Here is a 23,382-nt window from a genome sequence, read left to right as displayed (position 1 = left end):
TAGTTTTGGGGCTTAGCAAACCTATCAGTATATAATATGGGTGGAAAGGACATATTAAGAATGAAAGAAGGAGCAAGTGAAATGGTTCCAGGTAGTGAGCAGGAAAACTGTTATTGGGGAGAAAAGTTTGTGATATATGCAGTTCTGCTCCTATTTAATTACAGCAGCAGAACAGTTAGAGAGATGATGGGTGGTGGGGATGTTGTGAGGAGGAAATTAGACAGAGAGGTAGTGCAGTAGTGTACTTTGTGCTTCCTGAACCTTGCAAATTATTTTATTTTCTAATTAAAGTTTGAAACCTAAGGTCCAGCTGTAAAACATGGTAAATGTTTTTATTTTTCATCCCTTTGAAATTGCTCTTAACTGTGGTTTGGACTTTTTGACTGTTCCTTCTAGTAGGTAAGGTGACCTTTTATGGCTCACCTCTTCTGTGTTTAAATGTACACTAATTTATATATATATATATATATATGGTTCAGATGTACAGAAAACAAAGGACAGACAGGTAAGGGGACAACAAGCCAGTCTATTAGTTTGATGATATATATCTTAATATATAAAATCCATTCTTTCTGTCTGTCTGTCTGTGCACTTATAACTGAAGTATGGTTCATCCGATCGCACTGAAATTTTAAACACGGATACATGAGAGAGCATGGCATTCTGTAATCTAAAAAGATTTTCAAAGTGAGAATCGCTATTTTTGTAATCTTTATGTCCTGTTTGTTCTGCCATTAAAACAACCAGTTACTCAGATAGTCGGCACATACCATTTCACTAGCAACAAGGGGAGTACAGGATGACAGTCAGCTAAGACTGTCACTATGCTGTCTCTCTTCTTTCCTCTCTCTGTGGGGTTAATAATCTTAATCTTTAGTTACAGTTTCTCAATAAAACTACATAATAGGCAGAATGGTTGCTATTTCTACCAGGTCTAGCTATCATGTAGAGGTCTCTCTACATGTGTATATTATATATATATATATATAATATAAATAAAATACTTAAAGCAACAGACATCAAGTACAAAAGGCAAAGTCCATGCAGTGTCATGGGTCAAAAAAGTTTCCAACTTCTTGCCTAATGCAAGCACAGAGCAATCTGTTATCTCTTACACTATTTCAGTATTATGTCTGTATTGTAATGTGAGATACTGTTCTATATATTATATGTTCCTTATGCTTTCCAAAAACTGAGTTACAGATTTTGACATATGGGATATCGAAAGATTCAGTACTATTTTGACAACAAATTAAACTTAATTTCCATTCACATATTTGCATTTCCAAAATTTAACATAATCTTTTCCATAAATCAACTATTGTAAAAATTTTATATGATGCCACATTTTCTATATGCGTGTGTACCTTAAAAGACATCAATCATCACGACATACACCTTCACTCACTCACTCTCCCTCACATACACACACAGAAGCATGCATGCATGCACACATACACACACATCCATTTCATATAGACGTACATACGTCTTTCACTTTCTTTCTCTGTTCTTTTTGCTTTCTCTTCTTCCAATTTCTGCTCTCTTCAAATGAAATTTTTACAGATACAACTGCTTACAAAAATAGGGATTATTGTACAATTTCTTTCTATGTTCATAATTTTTTGTTTACAATATTGGGGAAAATATGCCACCAAAGAAAAGATGTAATCTCTCCAGAAACAAGTATAAAGCAAGGAGGATTGTAGAAAACTGAAGGTGAGAGTCTGAAGAGAGAAGCTAGATGAGATTTTCTCAAGATCAGCAAATGCATGTTGCAGCACTTAATGCTGGATCATTAAATCAATGATTAGACAGAGGTCCAATAGAATACCTCTCTGAAACAGGCTACGTACAAATTTGTTCTTCACAACTCCTGAAGCTGTTTTCGGATATGATCTATCCCATTCTTATAAAAATAATAACTCTGTCTGAATTGTTGTGCTAAACACAAATTGTCTTTTCTGTAGAGCTGTAAAATTTTCAAATGAAACAAATGGTATGTGCTGCTCAGGTGGTCAGGTAACATTGTCAGCACTACCGGCTTCTTCTCAGCCTCTTATGGATCTTCTTGAAGGCATTTCCATCCAGTCAAAGGATTTTCTGAACAATATCAGACAATACAACTCTGCAAATGACACCGTTTGTTGCATCTAAGAAGATAGATAAACATGAATTTATGCCAATGTTCAAAGTTTAAGGGCAAGTCTATCACCTCATTGGTTCCCTGTTACCCACAAATGAACAACCACAGTTCCTCCAAATTTACTTTATGAGTGATGAAGGACAACAAACCCAAAGAAGTGTCAACATTTCAGATGACGGATTTGTTAGACACAGCACTGACTGCTGCAAAAGAGAGTATATCCACTGACAGCTTTTTGGTGCATTAAAAAAATCACATAACCCTTACAGATTAGGGCCTGAAATACTCCAAACAGATGCATAGCTTGTTGCTTAGTCAAATTAGCCCATCATTTACTCCACAAATGTTTTGTTGTCAATGCTGCACTTTCCCATATCACCTGTTTCAACATAACTGTAATATATTATATACAAACTATGCCATTGTAATCCTTTAATCCTGGGCAACACCAGGTGTCTCTGCTAGTATATATATATGTTGTGTGTGTGTGACCACCACTTGACAACTGGCATTGGTTTGTTTGTGTCTCTGTAACTGAGCAGTTCGGCCCAAGAGACTGATAAAGTAAGTACAAGACATGGAAAAATAAATACTGGAGTTTGTTTGCCCTAGCATGGACACAGTACATTGACAGAAACAAATAAAAGGTGATAAAAGAACAGTACTGAAAAGAAAGAATGCTTATTTCAAATACCCAAGTCCTTGTTTCTTATAGTAGTAAATTGAGGACACTGGTGCTTGTAGACAATAATTATTCGTCATCATAGGCCCAGATGTCCAGTGTATATTTTTGTTTATATTTTTTATCCAACAACAATAAATTGAATCAGAGATTAAGAATAGCTGGGGATTTTACTTCAGGGTTTATTTAATTGTTTGTTTAATGAATCATCTTTTAGTAGATTTAATTAATCTTATTTACCACTAAAGGTTGAATGAAGATTCATTGATGAATAGGAAAAAATGTGTCACCATCTGTTAAAGATATTGCTTTATTTTTTTTCTTCTCTTTTCTGATATACATTTTAATTGCAATGCCACTGAAAAATTCTATAGTCTATTTGGAATTTCTAGGATTTCAAGGTATCAAATGGTCAACTGAATCTTTTCTTTCTTATTAAGTTGTTAGTTTTTAAGAAATTTTGTCTATGCTGAACATTCAAACCATTCACTAACAACTAATTAAACATTCATCACTTAGCATTCCTCAGCTTTCTAGTAGTTCATGTGTAGGTAGGTGTGTATCTGTTCAGCAGATATACATCATGCTGTGTTGATAAGTTTATGTCTATTAAACATGTATATACCTGCATTGTAGACAGGTGTACATCTATTCAACTGGTATACACTATACTCTACAAATAGGTGTATGTCTATTGATAGACATACATCATGCTGTGTTGTGTAGATGGGTGTTTGTCTCTCAGTACGTATGCAGGATGTTGTGTAGATTAGTGTATGTCTGTTCACCAGGTATACACCTTGCTGTGCTGCATAGATAGATGTATGTCTATTCAACAGCTATACACCATATTGTATTGTGTAGATAGATGTAATAGGGGTATGTCAGTTGAACAGGCATACATCATGCTATGTCATGTAGATGGGTGTATGTCTATTCAACTGGTATACATCATGCTGTGTAGATGGGTGTGTCTGTTCAACAGGTATATACCGTACTCTGTTGTGTAAACAAGTGTTTCTTTTCAACAGATACAGACATGCACTCATCATTATTAGCATACTATTCTATGTGTATAGGTATATATCTATTCAACAGGTGTACACCATACTGAACTGTGTAGAAAGGTCTTTAAGAAGTGCCTATTCTGTGGTTAATTACCATGCCATATGAGTCACAAATTTGATGGCTGAACTTGCTCCTGCAACATTTATTTTCATTTTGAAATTTTTTCATGTCTTTCCATTGTCACTTATCCACCAACATTTCTTTTTTAATTGTGCCTTGCTGCAACAACAACCAAATCTGACCTCTTTTGTTAAAATTGTGCTCTATTCAGCAACTGATATAAATGTTGAAATATAAGCATGACTGCCTCTCCTCTCTGGTGGAACCCTCCGCCTTGACACAGACAACACACATGCACACTTACTCTCTCTCTCTCTCTCTCTCTCTGTACCTAAACAGAATATATGCAGAAAAAAAACTGGTGTGGTCTGAATGTTATTGACAGTTAACGCCATTAAAATTACACAGTAAGCAGGTGATAATAATATCCATGCCTTATGTGTGTGTCCACATTAATATTGATCTATGATCAAAGGGGATCCAGCTCTGTCTCTACTATTTCTTTTGCCATTCCAATATTTTTGTATATCTGACACTACATAGATTGATGTTTCCTGCCTATTTTTTTTTATGATTTAAGAGAATTTGGCAGCTGTTTGAGCTAGTTGAGCAATCACATGAAAGTTTTGATTCCAAACTTCTTATGTTCTTCTTCTCAGGTTTGGTCTTTTATATAGCTTTTTAAATATTAAAAAAAAAACAATGTATGACTTTATATCTTAAAAGTATAATTAGATGATTGTAATTCCTAGTTAAGTAATATATTTGTGACATTGTGTTGATGTAATTGTCTCTATACACCTACTTGTCATTTGTGAGACAGCTAGTGGTAGATAAATGGTTTGTTAGAGCCGTCCAAGCCATGTACAGGGGTGCTGTCAGTAAGGTGAGAGTTAACAAGGATTACAATGATAGGTTTAATGTGCAGGTAAAAGTTCAACAGGGTTTGGTTCTTAGTCCCCTCCCACTCATCACAGTTTTCCAAGTTATAACAAGGAATCTAAGACAAGTTGCTCTTGGGAACTAGTATATACTGAATGACCTCATTCTTGTTCCCTAGTTTGTAGTAGAATTAGAAAAGAAATTTCAGGTTTGGCAGCAAAACCTGAAATCAAAGGGCCTTAAAGAGCAAACTTGCTTTTGTGAAGACCAGACTTCTAGTAAACTGGAAAACATAAACAACTAATCCTTTCAGAACAATGGCCCTGTTCAATATGCAAAGGTATAGGTATAAATTCCATAGCTATGAACTCACAAAAGGTGCAGTGAAATCACAGCTGAAAATTAACAGAGAAAGTAGACTTTATTTATAGCATTTGCTCAAATGCAATAAATGCTAAGAACACAGGAAATAGATTTCCTCAAATCTGCAGAAAGATTCTTTTAGGTAGTGGATAGTTTCTGTTAACATCTTGGAAAAACTGAGATTCTGGAAGCAAGTGTTTGTGTAAATACACATATACATTCCTGGGCCTCTTGCCCAAATTCGTTCTAAAACCTTCCCCATGATCCACCATCTCTCTGTCATTGGTCCTTCCATCACCTGCCTAAACTGCAGTATTCAGCTGCTGTAATTCAGAGCAAAATTGCATATTACATCCTTCATTCTTCACATTGTTCCTCTCCACTCACTTTTACATGGATCACACTTCTGTGTTACCAAATTATCTCTCCTCCTCATTCACCATACATCTTTCACTGTCTCTCTCCCGTGTACTATGTTTGCCTCTCCCTTTACCCTCTTGCAACCTACTTATCCACATGTCATCTCCCTTTCTCTCATTCGTTCTTCTCATCTAATTTATTATAGTATTGTGTTGCACTTCACCTCTTTCCATGCCATCAGTCATCACCTAACCTCCTTTATTTTTCCTCTCCGTCTCATGTATCATTGATCATTCTTTTGCTCTTGCCCACCATTCACTACATCCACCCTTCAATACTACCCAATTTCTACAGTCATCACTCACTCTCCCCTATCTTTCTTTCAACTCATAATTGTCATAACCCTTGTTCATCATTTATTATATTCACCCCCTCATCCATTCCCTATCTCTCACCATCCCACACTCTCTCCATACATATTTGCAACCACTACCCATTCATCCTTCCAGTTCTGTCCCCATTCACTTTTATTCACCTTATACCACAAGAGTCTACCCCGACACCTCCTCACCCCTACTTTATCTCTCTTTCTAGTTCCACCCTTGCCATTCCCACCCTCACTTCCATTATTTAAGTAGTCATGACATTCCCCTACAGCAAGGAACCTGTTCTGTCCCCTTTCATGTTTTAGCATATGATCTCTCAACATCTCTAGTGTAACTCCACTCAAAGGAGATTTTAGTCTTGTGAGCTACATGCCGGTGCCTTGAAACATTATTCAGTACATTCTGTGAAGTGGTTGGCAACAGGAAAGGCATCCAGCTATAGAAACCATACCAAGGCAACCAGTAGAGCACAATGGACCTGTGTGGACGTAAAAAGATAACATCAGCATAACCCATCTGTCATATCTGTAGTATAATGTTTATGTAATTAACTATATACACCTACTTGTCATATTTGAAATGTGGTATCAATGTATGTAATAAATACTATAAGCAGTCAGCACTTCACATATTGCTTTCATGATTTTATTCTCTTTTATCTCTATTTCCCTCTATATGTATCTCTCTGTTTCTTTCATATCCACTTTGTCTTTCTCTATCTCTGTCTGTCTGTCTCTCTCTCTTTCACACACTTCATTGCTCTCTCTCTCTCTCTCTCTCTCTCTCATACACACAGACACACACACACATACATTATTGCGTTCTCTTTTTGTAACAATAAAAATAATCCACAGTTAACAAGTATGTCTGTGTGGTGAGTGACTTGCCTTTTCCTTGACACCAAAGCTGAACATTACTTCCTTCCAATCTCAGCATTTTCTCTCTTAATCCCAAAGTCAATGTTATTTCTTATTATTTCACTACTAAATGTTTCTATATTAATTACTACCCCCCTCCTTCCATATTTTTATTTATTTATTTATTTATTTATTGGTGAACAGTATTTATTGCTGAATTAGCTGTAAATGTATTACTATACACCACAATGTACAAACCCTCACTAATGTCCATCAGACATTCATGCAAAAGTAATTTTTCTTTTAATATTATGTTAGTGCTAAGTATGTTCAAATCCATGCAACCATCTTGGTTTCTTTGAAATTTGTCCCTCTTCCCCCCCCCTCACTTCTCTTCCTCTTTCTCCAGTTCACTCAGTATGTCCTTATGTGTGTTTAATTCATTTTACTACAGTGTCAATAGCCACAGGGGAATTTCTTCAGTAGTCTTATGGCAATACAATGGCAGTGCAGCTTTGGTGTGTAGTAAAAGCATGTGTCTTCTGTTTATTTTGCCATTCCATGTCTTCCATTGAGATATAAAACAATGCTGATCAGGACACTTTTTATTGATGCTACACTTTGTCCAATGGTGATCCAAAGGATTGTCATGTTATTGATCCATAATCCAAACTACCAATTGAGGGCAGTTTATAAGTTACACACACCCTGTCATTGCCGCTAAGTCCCATAAAGCTAAATTGAGAAGACTCTTGAAAGAATGATTCATGTTTCAGGAAATATAACTACTCTGCTATTTAAACTGGCCATATCCATCCAAAATATGCTTCCTGTTTTATGTTCAAACTGGCCTGATCTAACCTCTCATACCTACCATACAATGTCATTCTAAGAAATAGACAATAACATCATCCAAATCTAAAAGCTATGAGATAATGCATAATTTATTCAAAAAATATGGATAAAGCTTTATATATGGCAGGGTAATTTGAACACTATATGGTACATCAGTGTATGAATACAACTGGGTTCCTTACCCAATGATTTTGTCAAGTCTACCTCTGCATTTCCACCTCCTTTTCTTCCTACTTGGACACCTGAGCTCCATCCCTAAGCCCATAGTCACATCCCACCTATTTTTGGAAGGTTAATATATGGTCTCAAATCAAATCAGCTTTCCAGGCAAGTACGTATCTGAAAATAAGAAAAGTTTATTCTTTTACACGTTTTGGTCATTTCACTACAACCATGCTTCGAACACCACCTTAAAGGGTTGTAGTCAGAGAAATCAACCCCAGGACTTATTCTTTGGAATCCTAGTACTTCTTCTGTCAGTCTCTTTTGCTGAACTGCTAAGTTACGGGGACATAAGCATGCCATCATCAGTTGTCAAGTGATGGTGACGGAAGACAAACACAGACACACACATAATAAATAAATAAATAAATACACACACACACACACACACACACACACACACACATATACGATGGGCTTCTTTCAGTTTCTGTCTACCACATCAACTCACAAGGCTTTAATCAGTCCGAGGCTATAATAGAAGGCAGTGGCCCAAGGTGCTACACAGTGTGACTGAACCCGGAACCATGTGGTTGGTAAGCAAATCTTCTTACCACACAGCCATGCCTGATTTGTGAATTAAATATTCCTTTCTGCTCTAGGCACAAGACCCGAAATTTTGGGGGTGGGGGCCAGTCAATTAGATCGACCTCAGTATGCAACAGGTACTTAATTTATCAACCCTGAAAGGATAAAAGACGCAGTTGACTTCAGCAGAATTTGAACTCAGAATGTAAAGACAGATAAAATACTGCTAAGCATTTCATCTGGCATGCTAACACTTCTGCCAGCTCATGCACCTTCTGTGAATTAAATATTAATGAAAGTATGTTCAGGTGAGTGCAGGAATCAAAGTACAGTGTATATCATCACCATTGTAGGGAAAATGATATTTCCATGACAAGACAGTTGGTACCTTTAACCTTCCATTAGCACAATCTTTTCAAGCTTGCCCATACTTTCTTCTTAATATGTAGCTATGGAAAATAAAAAAAAACTACCATGCAGTAGATAAATGTGTCTTGTATTTAACCATAAAAATCTTGTTCAATTTTCTGGAAGTTGCACTTGAAATTATCCCTGATATTAGAATGAGAAAATACGAAAATGGAATATGTTTAAACAACTCTTGTCACTCTCTTGTCCCCACAGAACCAATTTACTGATAAAACTATTTTAGACAATTTCATGTTCAAGTAACAAAAAAGCTGTGTGAACTTTTCTTTAGAGCCTATTTTTTATGCGTTTACCTAAAGACACACTCTCTATCAAACTAATATGGTTAAGTCAATATTAAGTAACTTTGTCATAAATGTATGTTGCGCATCACTCTGTTATCACTTGCTTTTATAATCACAACTGTCGCAATATTGAATTTGTTTTTTTGTTTCTTGTTAAGATCCTTAAATGATTCTCTTTTTTTTTTTTCCAGTTACTGTTGACAGTGTTCTTGAGAAAGGTAAATATCATTTTCTTCTTTTTATAATGCTAAAGAGAGACGAAAGTATTAAAGCTTTACAGCAGTAAACATTTCTGTAGACTCTCTCTCAAAATTTAATATATATATATATTAGGTGCAGGATTTGGTTTGCATATATGGGTCAGATCGAATTTGTTGATGCAGATTTTCTATGGCCTTCTTACTGTGAACTCTCACCTGTTTCCAAGTATGGTAACATTTCCCTATGGCCAAACATAGAAGACTGGAAATGAACAGCGCTATTTATATGATGCTGATGCACATTTGAACCATCACTTGCAGTCAAGACAAGAACACACACACACATGATGGGCTTCTCCCAGTTTCAATATACCAAATCCTCTGGTTGACCCTGGGCTTATAGTAGAAGACACTTACCCTAAGAACCATACAGTGGGATTGAACCCAAGATCACATGGTTAGAAAGCAAGCTTCTCAACCACACTGTCACTCATGATAACAAATATTAAGAGCACCATTTATATACAAAATCATGTATATAGTGGATTTAATGTCATGCCAGCTAGGTTACTGATTTCTGAAAATCAGCATGACAAAATAGTGATAAAACACTGTTATTCAGCATAATAATTTAGTGTCGTTTATTATTGATGTCAGTTGTCTTGCTATAACATTGGAGATCGATGTAACACAATATGTGTATTTAGTCACAGAAACACCAGCTGATTACTGATAAACTAAGAAAATCAATGTGCACAGAATAGTTTGTGTTGTGCTGTTAAGCTAATACCCCCCCCCCTTACAGTTTTCACAAACAAACCACCATTTGCTATGGCCTTCCAGGGAATAGCACTTACCTTCACAATTCTGGCAACAGATGTTTTGTATACAATAGCTGGAACCATCATCATCAATGAAAAATATCAATTAACATTGTGTTCGTTTTGGTGAATGAACTAAGATTTCTTTTGTGTCAGCTGAACAAGTATGTCTCTGTGATTTGTTTTTTGTTTACCTTTAAACAATTTCACCCTCTACTAATAACTGATGAGCTGAACACATTGTAGCATATGTTTTCCCTCTGCAGAAAAGAAATCTATCAATTAAGCACATCAGACATTGTAGTACATGCGAGACTCACGTAAAATTGCAAAGCATACAATCTTGTTTCGACTTCTCTGTTAACAATCAGAAAATAATTTGACACTTTGTAAATGGTTCTTTCATTCACACACGCATACACACAATGAGAATGTTTGAATCATATTTGATTACAGGTTTTGGTGATAGTTTTGCTCATCTTCAAACAAAATTTAATTTCCTTCTGGATTATGTCCCTCTCTGGACTAATTAAACAAGAACCAGTTTGTAGAAAAGGACTCGGGAGTTTTGTGTACAGGATACCCAGTATGAACTATGGAGACACATAAAGTTCACGGAGTCACAGGCAAGCTGACAGAGAAAAACTTCATATAAACAATTGCACGGGAGTGGTTAGCATCGTCACCATCATTTAATGTCCATTGTCTATGCTGGCATGAGTTTCAGGGGTTGACTAGGGCTGGGAAGCTGAGGGGCTGCACCAGACTCTTGTCTGATTTGGCATGGTTTCTACAGCTGGATGACCTTCCAAATACCATCCACTCCAAGAGTGTAGTGGGTACTTTTACATGCCACTGGTGTAGTTGTCATTAGCATGACACCAGTATTTGCCACAAGTTTGCTTGATGGGTCTTCTCAAGCACGGCATATTGCCAAAGGTCTCAGTCATTTGTCATTGCCCCTGTGAGGCGCAACACTCGAAAGGTGCTTTTTTATGTACCATCAGCACAGGTGTTGGTTAGCAGTTGAAAATAAATTCTCAGAGGACTTTCCTAGGAATAGTTGATGGCTTCTGTTACCAAGGTGATCTAATTAACAGTGGAAGGGAGTGCTCTGAATACATAGTAGCCAGGGTAAGAATGGATTGTAAAAAGTTTAGGGAGCTGTTACCTTTGTTAGCACCCCTGGGATTCTTTCTCTTTCTCTCAGTGAATGGTGGATTGTATGATGATTGCGTATGAAGTGTGGTGTTACATGGTGGCTAAACATAAGCAGTGAATGTGAAAGGTGTATAAAGGTTGGGCAGAAAAGAGGCCATCATACTTTGCTGGATGTGTTATTAATGCTAATGTGAATGAAGGACAATGCAAAACTGTGTGTAAGAGAGAAGACTGAAGTGGTAGAGACATGTGATGTGTGTGGAGGATGACAGTTGGATAACGAAGTACTAATGGAAAGATCTTGTGTTAAGAGGAAAACTGAAGAAGTAGTGAAGTCTGATTTCAAGATGCTGAACCTTGTGAAAGAGATGACTGAGTGGTGAGAGGTTGGAGATCTATTCAGGCTATGCAAGCAAAGACATACAGACATAAAATAATAGTGATGAAGATGTCATTTTACTATATTCAGTTCTAGAATGTTCTTGATAAATATTATATGTATGTGTATGTATCTATTAAAAATTTTGAATATCTATTTAAAATTTCATATCTATATCTTCCACAGTATTATATTTACTCTTCTACCATCCTTTACTTATACTGTTTAACTGGTCATATATACAGACCATCTTCACACCAAATGGAAAGGTACCCAAAAATGTAAGTATTGAGTATTTTAAAATGTTCTTGTTTTCTCAATGAAAATATTATTTTTAGACCATTTAAATCTATTTTCAATTTAATACCTTTTTATTCTAGCCTCTACATCTGATATTCTTGTCAAAAAATTTTGTAATTTCATATGAAAGTTGACTGTAATACATCATACTGTAATATCTATCAATACTATGATTGATATTAATGGCAACTGTCCAGTGAAATCAAAATTACTTTAGCAAACTGATAAGAAAAGGAAATTATTAAGATTTACTTTTATATGAATTATCCATTGGGTGTGTCCTATTATAACAGTAGAGGCTATTGACGATAGAAGGTTTTTTTTTATAAAAGTTTTTACAAATTAATTGAATATTTATCTTTCACTTTTTAATTGTTTCAATCATTGGACTATGGCTATGTTAGGGTACCACCCTGAAGGGTTTAGTTGAATAAATTGACCTCAGTACTGATTTTTAAGACTGGTGCTTTTTTTCTGCCACTCTCTTCTACTGAACCATTAAGTTACAGGGTTGTAAACCCTAACCCTGGCATTGGAAGACTCTGTGTGTGTGGAGGTGCATGGCTCAGTGGTTAGTGTCAGGCTCACAATCATGAGGTAGTGAGTTTGATTCCTGGACCAGGCTGTGTTGTGTTCTTGAGTAAGACACTTTAGTTCATGTTGCTCTAGTTCACTCAGCTGTAAAATTGAGTTAAAATGTCACTGGTGTGTCACAAGCTGTATCAGCATTTGCCTTTCCCTTGGATAACATTGGTGGTGTGGAGAGGGGAGGCCGGTATACATAAACAACTTTGTCTGGACTTGTGCCTTGGAGGGGAATTTTCTAGGTACAATTCCATGGTCATTCATGAATGAAGGGGATCCTTTATTATATATATATATACACGTAACCTTTTCCTTCTTTGGTCACTAAAACACTGCTTGCGAAGACCTGTTGAGGCAAGTGAAATCAAATCAATCAAAAGCAAAATCAAAATCGATGACTGGCATCCATGCTGGCAGGGTGCTAAGAGCACCATACAAGTGTGATCATTGACAGAGCGGCTAACCGGCTTCTGTGTCAGTGGCACTTAAAGGGCACCATTCGGGTGTGATCGTTACCAGCGTCGCCTTACTGGCACTTGTACCTGTGCTAGTAGGGTGCCAAGAGCACCATCCGTATTTTTTTTGCATCTTGCACCTTTCAAGTTTACTGAAAAGGTTGCAAGATACAACGAAAATTTTAGGAAAATAAAAATAAGAGATAAGTGGAAATTTTACCGGTGAGTGTATTAAATAATAAGGCAAAAAAAGAAAATGACTCTCCCCAGACACAACAGAATATTTTTAAGTGATTTCTCACTAAACCTGGTGCTTCCTGCTCATATTACCTTTTCCTCGAATTATAAAATGAATAGTTATAACATTTGTTTTTTTTAATGAAATCACTAATTATTGTTTTCTTATTTATTAAGTTTCTTAATTGTTCAGATAGCAGCACTGCTAAGTTTCTATAACATACCTTAATCTATCACATTCTGTAACTGCTTGTTATTTCTTTGGACAGTTCTACCTCAGCCAGCAGGAAGTTGAAGCACTGGATGCTGAATTAAGGGAAGATAATCAAAGAGCCCTCCTTACACATTATGCTAAAAATTTACCTATACAATGTAAAACAATATCTGGAGGTGAGTAATAACATTTACTTATATACTTCGATAATATTTAAAGAAAATAGCATACCCTAATGTACATTCCATTGGCTTATAAAAAATTTTCTTTTTTCTTTTTCTGTTGACAAACTATCACCAGTTGTTGGTTTTCTGCTCATAAAAGATTTTGAAAAATTGTTAAACAGATATTGTGTGTTGTTTCAGAATATATTTCTGAAAGTAAAAAAAAAAAGAATAAAATTGAAAAATCAGTCCTTTCAGCAATCATAATTAGCTCCAAGTTCTAGAAACATCTGTGTTTAATAGTTAAATCTCCTCTTGGATGTGACACTTGACAATCATATCTTTTGTAGAGAATCCTGTTACTTATTTCTCATGAGGCAATGTAGAACAATGGGATGTGTCTAATGTATTCATCATCAACATCATCATCATTTTAGCATCTACTTTTCCATGCTTGCCTGCCCTCATCAGTTTCCAAGTAACATTAATATTTCCCCATCACCTGGGTTGTTCTCACTGAAGATTGGAAATGAAGGACACTACTGACATGCAAATGACACTCATTTACAACTATTGCACAATGCCAGAAGAACACACACACACACTGGGCTTCTTTCAGTTTCCATCTTACCAAATTCACTCACATGGCTTTGGTCTATAGTATGACACTTGCCGAAGATGCCATGCAGTGAGACTGAACCTGGAACCATGAGATTGGGAAGCAGACTTCTTACCACACAGCAACATTTATGCCTATCATTATCATTGCTTAATGCTGCGTGTTATTTAAACAACAAACTTCAGAAATATACTCTGGGTAGACAGGTGAGAAAATATTGATTTATTATGTCAAAACTAGTCTGTTTTATTTTTATTGAGTGTACTTAAAAATAGAAAACTTAAAAAAGAAAGCACAAACAATTGCTTATAGTTTTCAACTATTATCTATCAAAATTAAAGTGACACAATGGTTTAAACTACTATGCGTGGTTAGTTAACTAATTAGTAATTCTTATTTAAACGCATGACTTGGCACAAACTTTACAGTAAGCAACAAGTGAAATATCTAGGTCATATCTAGTTGTTTACTTAATGCATTAGACTGTGTGGGAGCATGTTCTAGATGTCATATCTGAATAGCTCTATTGTTATTTTATAGAGCTATTTCGAGATAGAAACTGAATGACACATAGTAATTCCATCATTATATTGTGTGTTTTTCCATGTTTGTATAGGTTAGACAGATCTCTTTCACAACATCGTGACACTTGTTGTGATCCTTTATAATCTCCTTGGTGATGTTCCACATCATGAAATCAGACTCCAACACTTCTTTCCATGTCATCTTCTCTCATGTTCCTTTCACATGGATCACTTTGTACTTCATTACCCAACTGTCATCATCCATACACATCACGTCTCAACCATTTTGGTATTCTCTCTTACACATTACATCTCATTCTTCTTATACCCAGTTTTTCTTTGTTCTTCATTCACACTAACACCACACACCCAGTAAAGCATGCTCGCCTCATTTCTGTTCAACCTTTACACTCCTTGCACTTTCTTACTCTGGCTACTATGTATTAAGAACAATCCCTTCCATTGTTAATTAGATCATCTCAGCAACAAAACCTATTAACTTTACCTAGGAAATTTTCTGAGTATTTGAAAGTAGTAGGATGTTGGATAACTTGACAAGGCAGAAGAGTCCTAGATCAATGGCTTCAAGATTATTGCAGCCAAGCAGAAGATCTGTACCATAAGACAGCAGGTGATCATCAACAACTGGCAAGTAAGCTGCAACTGTGGGGCAGCCTCATCATCAACCATGCTCATCGCCCTCTTGTACATCACTTGGTACATGGTGTGGAGGCCCAGAGAGGCAGTCTGGTTGGGGAATGATGCCAACTGTCTTACTAACCATCAAAGGCATTTTGTTTCAGAGAAGTCTGAACAAAATAGCCATTGTTGATATGGGAGACTGCTGATGTATACGAGTAAGTAGTGTGTGTTTTATTTCACTGGGTGTTTTCAGCATCTCAGTTAAAATCCCTGGTGAACTTCCTTCTTTCCATGCATGGTTAATTTTCTTCCCACTGCACTGCACCTTGGGCTAGTATCTTCTAGTACAAGTCTGGGTCAACTGAAGTCTTGTGAGTGGATTTGATTGCCAGAAACTGAAAGAAGCCTGTCATTTGTGTGTATGTGTGTGTGTGTCTTTGTGTTTCCTTATGTTGATATTGCATGGAAGTTGTAAACAAGTGTCACCTTTATTGAAATTGTGTCATTCATTTCCAGTCTACTGTGAAAACATGTCCACCATGGGGGGAAATAGTAATTGCTTGGAAACAGATGAGAATTGGTATCAGGAATGGCATCTGGCTTTAGAAAATCTGTTTCAGCGAATTTTGTCTGACCTATGCAAGCATGGAAAAGTGGACAGAAGAAATATGATTTATATATATATTATGGTATATAGATATTTATCTGTTTCTTTCCAGCACCACGATACTGTGAAAAGTGTAAATGTATCAAACCAGATCGTTGTCATCATTGTTCTGTTTGTTCTGTGTAAGTAATATATTTTTGTAATAGATTTATTTGTTCGCTTTTTATTAACTAGTATTCCATGCAAAATAATATAACTTTATATAAATACTTGTTTGTCTTTTTACATTCATTATATATATGGTAATTTGCATCCTAGTTTGACTAGGACTTGCCTAGTTTAATAATCTCCCGGTGTCCCAGCCAGTTTGAGAATGTTGTTTTTTTTTTAACCCAGAAAAAAATTTTATGGTTTGTCAGAAAAATTGCTAGGTACTGATATTAATTAGTTTTCCTAGTACATTATGAAACACCTGTATTGATAACCCAACCAGGATTTGAAACTAAAGCCCTCTGCTTCACATGCATAAACCTAAATATTCAGAATTGTTCCTTTGATTGAAAAATACAAGAAAAAGAAAAAGAAAAAAAACAGATGGTCTCTAAGAAAACCAGCTGGTAACAGGAACTTTCATGGGCCGAGAGAAACAATGGAGTTCTCTAAACTCTGATTTATATACACATTGATAACTGATATTTGGCCTTATATGAGACAAGTTTTACATGAGAAACAGAGACAAACTGCAGAGCTTTTCACAGACAATTCACTAAAATTGCTTGAGGACCTTATACAGCTTGTCACTAAAACATGTCTTTTTACTTTTGATTTTTATCTTTTACTCTGTATTAACCAATCAACAGAGAACTGCTGGATTTTCGACAACCATTCTTTATTACTCTTTCCCTCAAACATACACCTCTTTTGAGAGTATTCATATTTTATATTGTTCATGGATTTTTTTAATTAAGTAACATTGAAGTTTTTAGTTTCATAAATAAGCAATTCAATCTGCATGTTTTACTTGCTATATTATTGACTGTGTATGATTCACTGTGAGTCAAACGCTCAATTCAAATCTTATATTATAAAAGGCAAGTGGATCTCTGTGTCTGTCTTTCCATTGCAATATCTATAAGAGGTGTGGAAGAAGAGGTGGAATCAAAATATATGTCACTATATGTATTTTTAGAAGTGGGGAGAAAGTTATCGAAAGGGAAATAGCGTGTGTGAAAGATAGATAGATAGATAATGTTGTCACCATAGTCTGTCTTTGTTAACATCTATTAGAGGGAGGGAAAAAGTTGTTGTGAGAGAGAGAGAGAGAGAGAGAGAATGTGTGAAAGATAAGCAAAATAAGTTGTGTTGTCACTATCGTAACTAACAAGTTTTGAAAGATAGTTATCTTTTTTGTTTGTTTGTGTGTGTTTGTTTCTGTCTTGGAAGAATAGAAAATGCAGTATACACTTTAAAAAAGACTTTTACTTTGAATAAAATACGAGGAGGAGAAAAGATTGTTGTTGAGAGAGAAATACAGTGTGAGAGAGAGAGAGAGAGTGTGTGTGAGTGCGTAAGATAAATAGATAAACAGGTAGTTATGTATAGTTGTCAGCATTGTAACTTACAAGTTTATGAGAATTTTTAAGTGCAAGTCAGTATTTTAAATAAATGTCATTGTTCAACAGTATTCAAACTGTTAATAATCTTATCTGAGGAGGTCAATCTAAACATTATTTGCACAATTTATGAAGGTACATGCATGATTTAGAAATATTTTTATCTGGCAGCGTAGCAACAGGTATTGAAGTAGTTCATAACAATGGAATTGGATGGCAACAAAGAGTCATGGGAATCCACTAAAGCAGCCAAAAGAAAGAAAAGTTCCTCCTGGTTGGAACATCTCAGAATAAACCAATTGTGAAACATATTTCATATTTTACTTTACTTTGATATTTACCTTAAAAAAATTAGAATGCTGACTGGTATCCGTGCTGGTGGAGTGCTAAGAGTGCCATATGAGTGTGATCGTTGCCAGAACAACAAGCTGGCCTCCGTGCCAGTGGCACGTAAAAAGCACCATTCAAATGTGATCGTTACCTGCATTGCCTTACTGGCACTTATGCTGGTGGCAAGTGAAAAAAACATTCAAGCGAGGTCATTGCCAGTGCGACTGGACTGGCTCCTATGCAGGTAGCACATAAAAAAGCACCATTTGAGCGTGGCCGTTGCCAGTACTGCCTGACTGCACCAGGCTCCAATCTTGATCTGGCTGAGTTTCTACAGCTCGATGCCCTTCCTAACACCTACCTCTCTGAGAGTGTAGTGGGTGCTTTTACGTGCCACTAGCACGAGGGCCAGTCAGGCAGTACTAGCAACGGCCACACTCAAATGGTGCTTTTTATGTGCCACCTGCACAGGAGCCAGTCCAGCGGCACTGGCAACAATCTTGCTCGAATGTTTTTCACGTTCCACTGGCACAAGTGCCAGTAAGGCGATGCTAGTAACGGTTACGTATCACCAGCACTTCATGCCAATTGTATGTTGATTGTAGTTTTGCAAATTTGCATATTTCCTCATCTTTTGAATTAAAGCTGTTTTTCTTACCAAAAACTGCTATTTTGTTCTGACATCATAACATCTGATATATATATGTGTGTGTGTGTGTGTGTGTGTGTATTTGTCATTCTACAGTGATACCTGTTTATTATTACTTATTGCTGTATTTGTGAGGGATATGTAGTCCAGAGAATCAATATTCTTAACTACAGTACTAAGGTGTTGCACTTTAACATCACCCAATCTACTAATTTGGTTATCAATTAAAATGCTTTCTACCTGTTATATTCAAAATTTCCTATTGGTCTTTTTTCTTATTCGTGTTAATTAGTATCAGGAGTACTGTTAAGAGTGAAAAGTCAGGTAGGATACCTTGTGGTGTCTATTTGTCCCTTTTCTTACCCCTAAAAGTTGACTTTGTTTTCAGTTCATCTGAGCTATTTAGCACAATTCAAATACTGGGTTTATCAAATTTATGGCTGTGAACTAATGTAAAGAATTATTTCATTATAAGCATTATATAATTACCTGACTCTCCATCAGTTACAACAATGAGTGTTTCAGTTTAATTTGATCACCTGAACAGCCTGCTTGTGAAATTAATGTCCAAGTGGCTGAGCACTCCACATACCTTTAATGTAGATCTCAAGGAGATTCAGCATGACACAGAATGTGATAAGGCTGGCCCTTTGAATTATAGTTACAACTCATTTCTGCCAGCTGAGTGGACTGGAGCAACAAGAAATAAAGTTTTCTTGTTCAAAGATACAATGTACTGCTGGGAATTGAACTCATGACCTTACAATCATGAGATGAATGTTCTAACCACTAAGCCATATGCCTTCACATTATATAATTATAATTTAATTAAGCGGCTTAAGACTGGTTATTTGGATACATTTCTGCTATATATCTCACAATATTATCTGTCAGGTTTTTCCAGTTTTTTTTTATAAGTGAAGCTTTATAAAAATGGTGACAGCCATCAAAAATTGTCTTTAGGTTCCTTTCTGCCTTATTTCTAGCATTCTTTCCCGGGCCTTTTTTTTTTTTTTTAAATAAAAAAAAAACAGTTTGGTGTTAATGGGTAAAATAAAATCAGTTTGGTGTTGATGGGGGATGGGGAATACAGTTTGGTGTTGACCGGCAAAATAAAAATTGAAATTGTTAGCTATCCATTTAGTTGGTCTTAAATATATTGTCTGAGCAAAATAAACAATAATCAAGACTGCAAGCTCTTTGATCATTGTAGTTCTACTGGATCATGGCAAAATTGTGAAAATTGTGCAAAATATAGCATGAGTAATAGAAATAATATTCTTATGATGTTTTTGTGTGTTTGGACATTATTATATTAATGTTAATGAATCTTGATGTAGATTTTAATTTTTTACCTGAAGAAGAATTGTGACTTCTACTTTTTTATATTTCCAGCTGTGTTTTAAAGATGGATCACCACTGTCCATGGTATGTTGATAAATTCAATTTTATTTGTTGTTGCAGTTTCAAATATTTAATTTCTGGTGTGGTGATATTTTATAAATAAGCAACAAATCAGTTTACATTTATTCTGATTTCTATTATCATAAAAAAATTCAGACCCTTCAAAGTTCAAGTGAATACATTATGACTATACAATCTCTTTATGGGCAGGAAAATGGATCTGATGTGACTATTTTCAATCCCTTTTGAAACAACATATCAAAGACTCTGCACCCACCTGTCTCTCAACAGAACCAAAGTTAGCAAGATTCTCAACCAGTGGGGGGATGGTTATACTCTTAAAGAGATTATATAGGCATTTGTTTCTTTGTCCAGTGAATCCAGTTATACACACTGTGTTAGCTAAAGCTTATACAATTATATAATAATGTTTACACCTGTCAAATTCCAATTTTTTGGTGGAGGAGAGATTTTTTTCTGATTCCATTATTATAAAGTTTTAATAAACCCTATTTATCCTTATTAATGCCTTCTTTACTATCATAAGTATTACATCTAACCTTTTTGGCACCAACTCGCCTAAGACCTCCTGTTTCTGTTATACAAATTTCATGCTTAAAGTGGTCTAAATTAAAATATTCCATCAAAATTTTATGTAAATTTATGCTCCAAACACCAGCTTGATAATGAGTTATTTTACTAAACTCTTCATTATTAACGAAATTTAAAATAAAATAAATAGGCAGTGAATTTCAACAGAAATGTGGTAACAAAGGAGTTAAGCTCTTCAACCTGTTATTTACGTCCCATTTTATTTCTTAAACTTTCATTCCTTCTTGTCTCTTCAGTTTAAGATTTAATCATTTCTGTCCTCCATTAAATGTGAAATCCCTAATGTGGAAATTCAAACTAATTTAGTTTATGCTGCAGATAATTGGGTGTGTTCCTTAGATATAGAGATTATTAATGTAGAAACTAAACTGAGACTGTTAATTTTATTTTCACTTAATCTTTTGAAAAAAGAAATATTATTGAAATACAGTAATAAGTATAGAGTAGGGTGTTATAGAAAAGATTATCATTTATTTGTTGCTTGTTTCAATCATTGAACTGCAGCTATGATAGGGTACTACCTTGAAGGGCTTAGTCAGGAAAATCAACTTATTTTTTTAAAGTCTGGTATTTATCCCATTGGTCTCTTTTGCTGAACTCATAAGTTACAGGAATGTAAACAAGCTAATACTGGATGACAAGTAGTGGCAGGAACATACACGCACATACACCAAGTTTCTGTCTACCAAATTATTGATCAGCTGTGGCTAGAGAAGACACTTGCACTGTGTGCCATGCAGTAGAATTGAACCTTTAACTGCATGGTTACAGAATGAGTTTCTTAATCACACAGCCATACCTGCACCTATTATAGTAAAAAGTTGTTTTAGCAAAATTAGTGACGGTGAATACTAATCTGTAAAAAAAAAAAAATTCTTTTAAATATTTGAATTGATTCTATAACCTTTGCGTAATATCATGTATTTTAACCCTTTGCCTCTGCTATCTACCACATGATGCACAAAATATATTTCTTTAGCATCTGTGCATCATATATGATATACATTTCCAGTTTTTTTTCCTAACTACTAGAATAACTTAGGACTTAATATTACTCAGAACATATGAAACCAGAGCTAACTAAAGGTCTGAAACAAATATAGGCATTTCGGACAAACCTATGAAAATGATTTGGACAGGCAAAGGGTTTATTCATTTTATTCTCATTTATGCTTTTATTTACTTTCTCCCCCACCTTTCGATTTTCATAATTCTTTTTTTTTTTTTCTTTTGACAGGGTGAATAATTGTGTTGGTTTTTCCAATTACAAATTCTTCATACTCTTCCTTGGTTATTCTCTACTATACTGTCTTTATATTGCTGCCACCTCTTTGCAGTATTTTATAGAATTTTGGACAGTAAGTGTAGCTTCCTCTTATAAATCTATTTTTATTCCTTTCGACTCAGGTTTCCAATTAACATGTGAGTTGTTTCCATTAAAGTGTATAATAATTGGTATAAATTTTCACAAGAGCAACAAAAAGCTTTGTTGAGTTAATGCAGTTATTAGAGTGAAATAGAGTGGTTTTAAAAACCTATGGGCATTAAAGACACAAATTAATGAAGAATTGCATGTTTAAAGATTAGAAAAGAATCAACTCTTTGATAGTAGTTTCCAAGAGAAGATTAAGGAAATACACTGGAATCCTAGCTAGAAATATGTGCAGAAAAATTATGCCTTTAATTACAATGAAATTGCTAAATAATAATTTATATATACAAATAATACCTTATCTGTTTCTTCGTTAACTATGAGTTTTAGAGAAGTTCATATTGAATTTTGGTTATTGGCTTTAAACTGAGATAAGCTCTGTTAATACACTGATAGCATCTTTTATAGAATGGGTTGAATAGACTAAGTAGACTGTGTTCTTGTTGACCAAAATAGTTCACAGTATTGCTGACAAGATACAAACCAACATCTGTTGGGTTGATTCTCTGCAATTTTATCAACTTAGCCTGCCACAGTTGCAAAAGTGTAAGCTGAACATAATTCATATGCTGGCAATCAGTGAAGCCACAATGTCTTTTTGTTACTTGATTTGGTATGTAGCTTGGTGATCAGGGAGTCTCTCTAAGTTGAGGTGCTACTTCTTTGCATTGAGAGGTCACAATTCTGGTGTTAATGGACATGTAATTAAAATATTGTTGGAAAGAATTGCAAAACTGATTCTTCAAACTGAACCCAGTTGTAGTAGACCTAGGGGTAGATCAAGAATGGGATGATTGGATAATATCCATAATCTTAGTTGATTAGACTTGAGAATTCAGCTGGAAAGTATATTGACAGTTGCTTCTGATAGGACCCTATGGAAGAGGTAGGTACCTAAAAACCTTATCCCATGGCCCTCTCAAGGATTGTGGGCAAAGAAAATGGATGGATATAGTAATCCTTTAGAATTTTTTGTTCTATATTTGGGGATCCTAATATTCTATGTATCCTTTCTTCATAATTGGAATTTGCCAAAGATTAAAACATTTACCAGATTTTGATTGGAAGAACTGCTAAACTGTAAATAGATTGTAAAAAATTGCTGTCATACATTGGTGACCAGTAAAAGAATTTCAGAAATGATATTAAATTTTACGTTTATTTTTTTATTTATAATTTTAGTACATGTCTGAAATGAGTGAGTGTTAGTTACCAGAATTGAACTTGTTATTTATAATGTTGTGATATTTAACCACTCAATAATAACTTTCATATTGCAAATATGTAAATTTCAGTGAGTCAATGAAAAAAA

General features: G+C 35.2%; 1 protein-coding gene across 2 annotated transcripts in view; it reads left to right on the top strand.

The window, feature by feature from the left end:
- The window catches only part of LOC115222481 (palmitoyltransferase ZDHHC2), a 48,471-nt gene that overhangs the window by 10,009 nt on the left and 15,080 nt on the right, over window positions 1-23,382 (top strand). For both annotated transcript variants that reach the window (XM_029792707.2, XM_029792706.2), the window contains exons 2-7: window positions 9,314-9,340; window positions 11,870-11,964; window positions 13,530-13,650; window positions 16,143-16,212; window positions 20,018-20,050; window positions 21,876-21,996. In XM_029792707.2, coding sequence (XP_029648567.1) covers window positions 9,314-9,340; window positions 11,870-11,964; window positions 13,530-13,650; window positions 16,143-16,212; window positions 20,018-20,050; window positions 21,876-21,996 — 467 coding nt within the window. The remainder of the gene's footprint in view (window positions 1-9,313; window positions 9,341-11,869; window positions 11,965-13,529; window positions 13,651-16,142; window positions 16,213-20,017; window positions 20,051-21,875; window positions 21,997-23,382) is intronic.

This window comes from Octopus sinensis, linkage group LG20 (assembly GCF_006345805.1).
Source record: "Octopus sinensis linkage group LG20, ASM634580v1, whole genome shotgun sequence".
Lineage (NCBI taxonomy): Eukaryota > Metazoa > Mollusca > Cephalopoda > Octopoda > Octopodidae > Octopus > Octopus sinensis.
The sequence above is the reverse complement of the archived record's forward strand: the minus strand, read 5'-3'. Positions and strand labels throughout refer to the sequence as shown.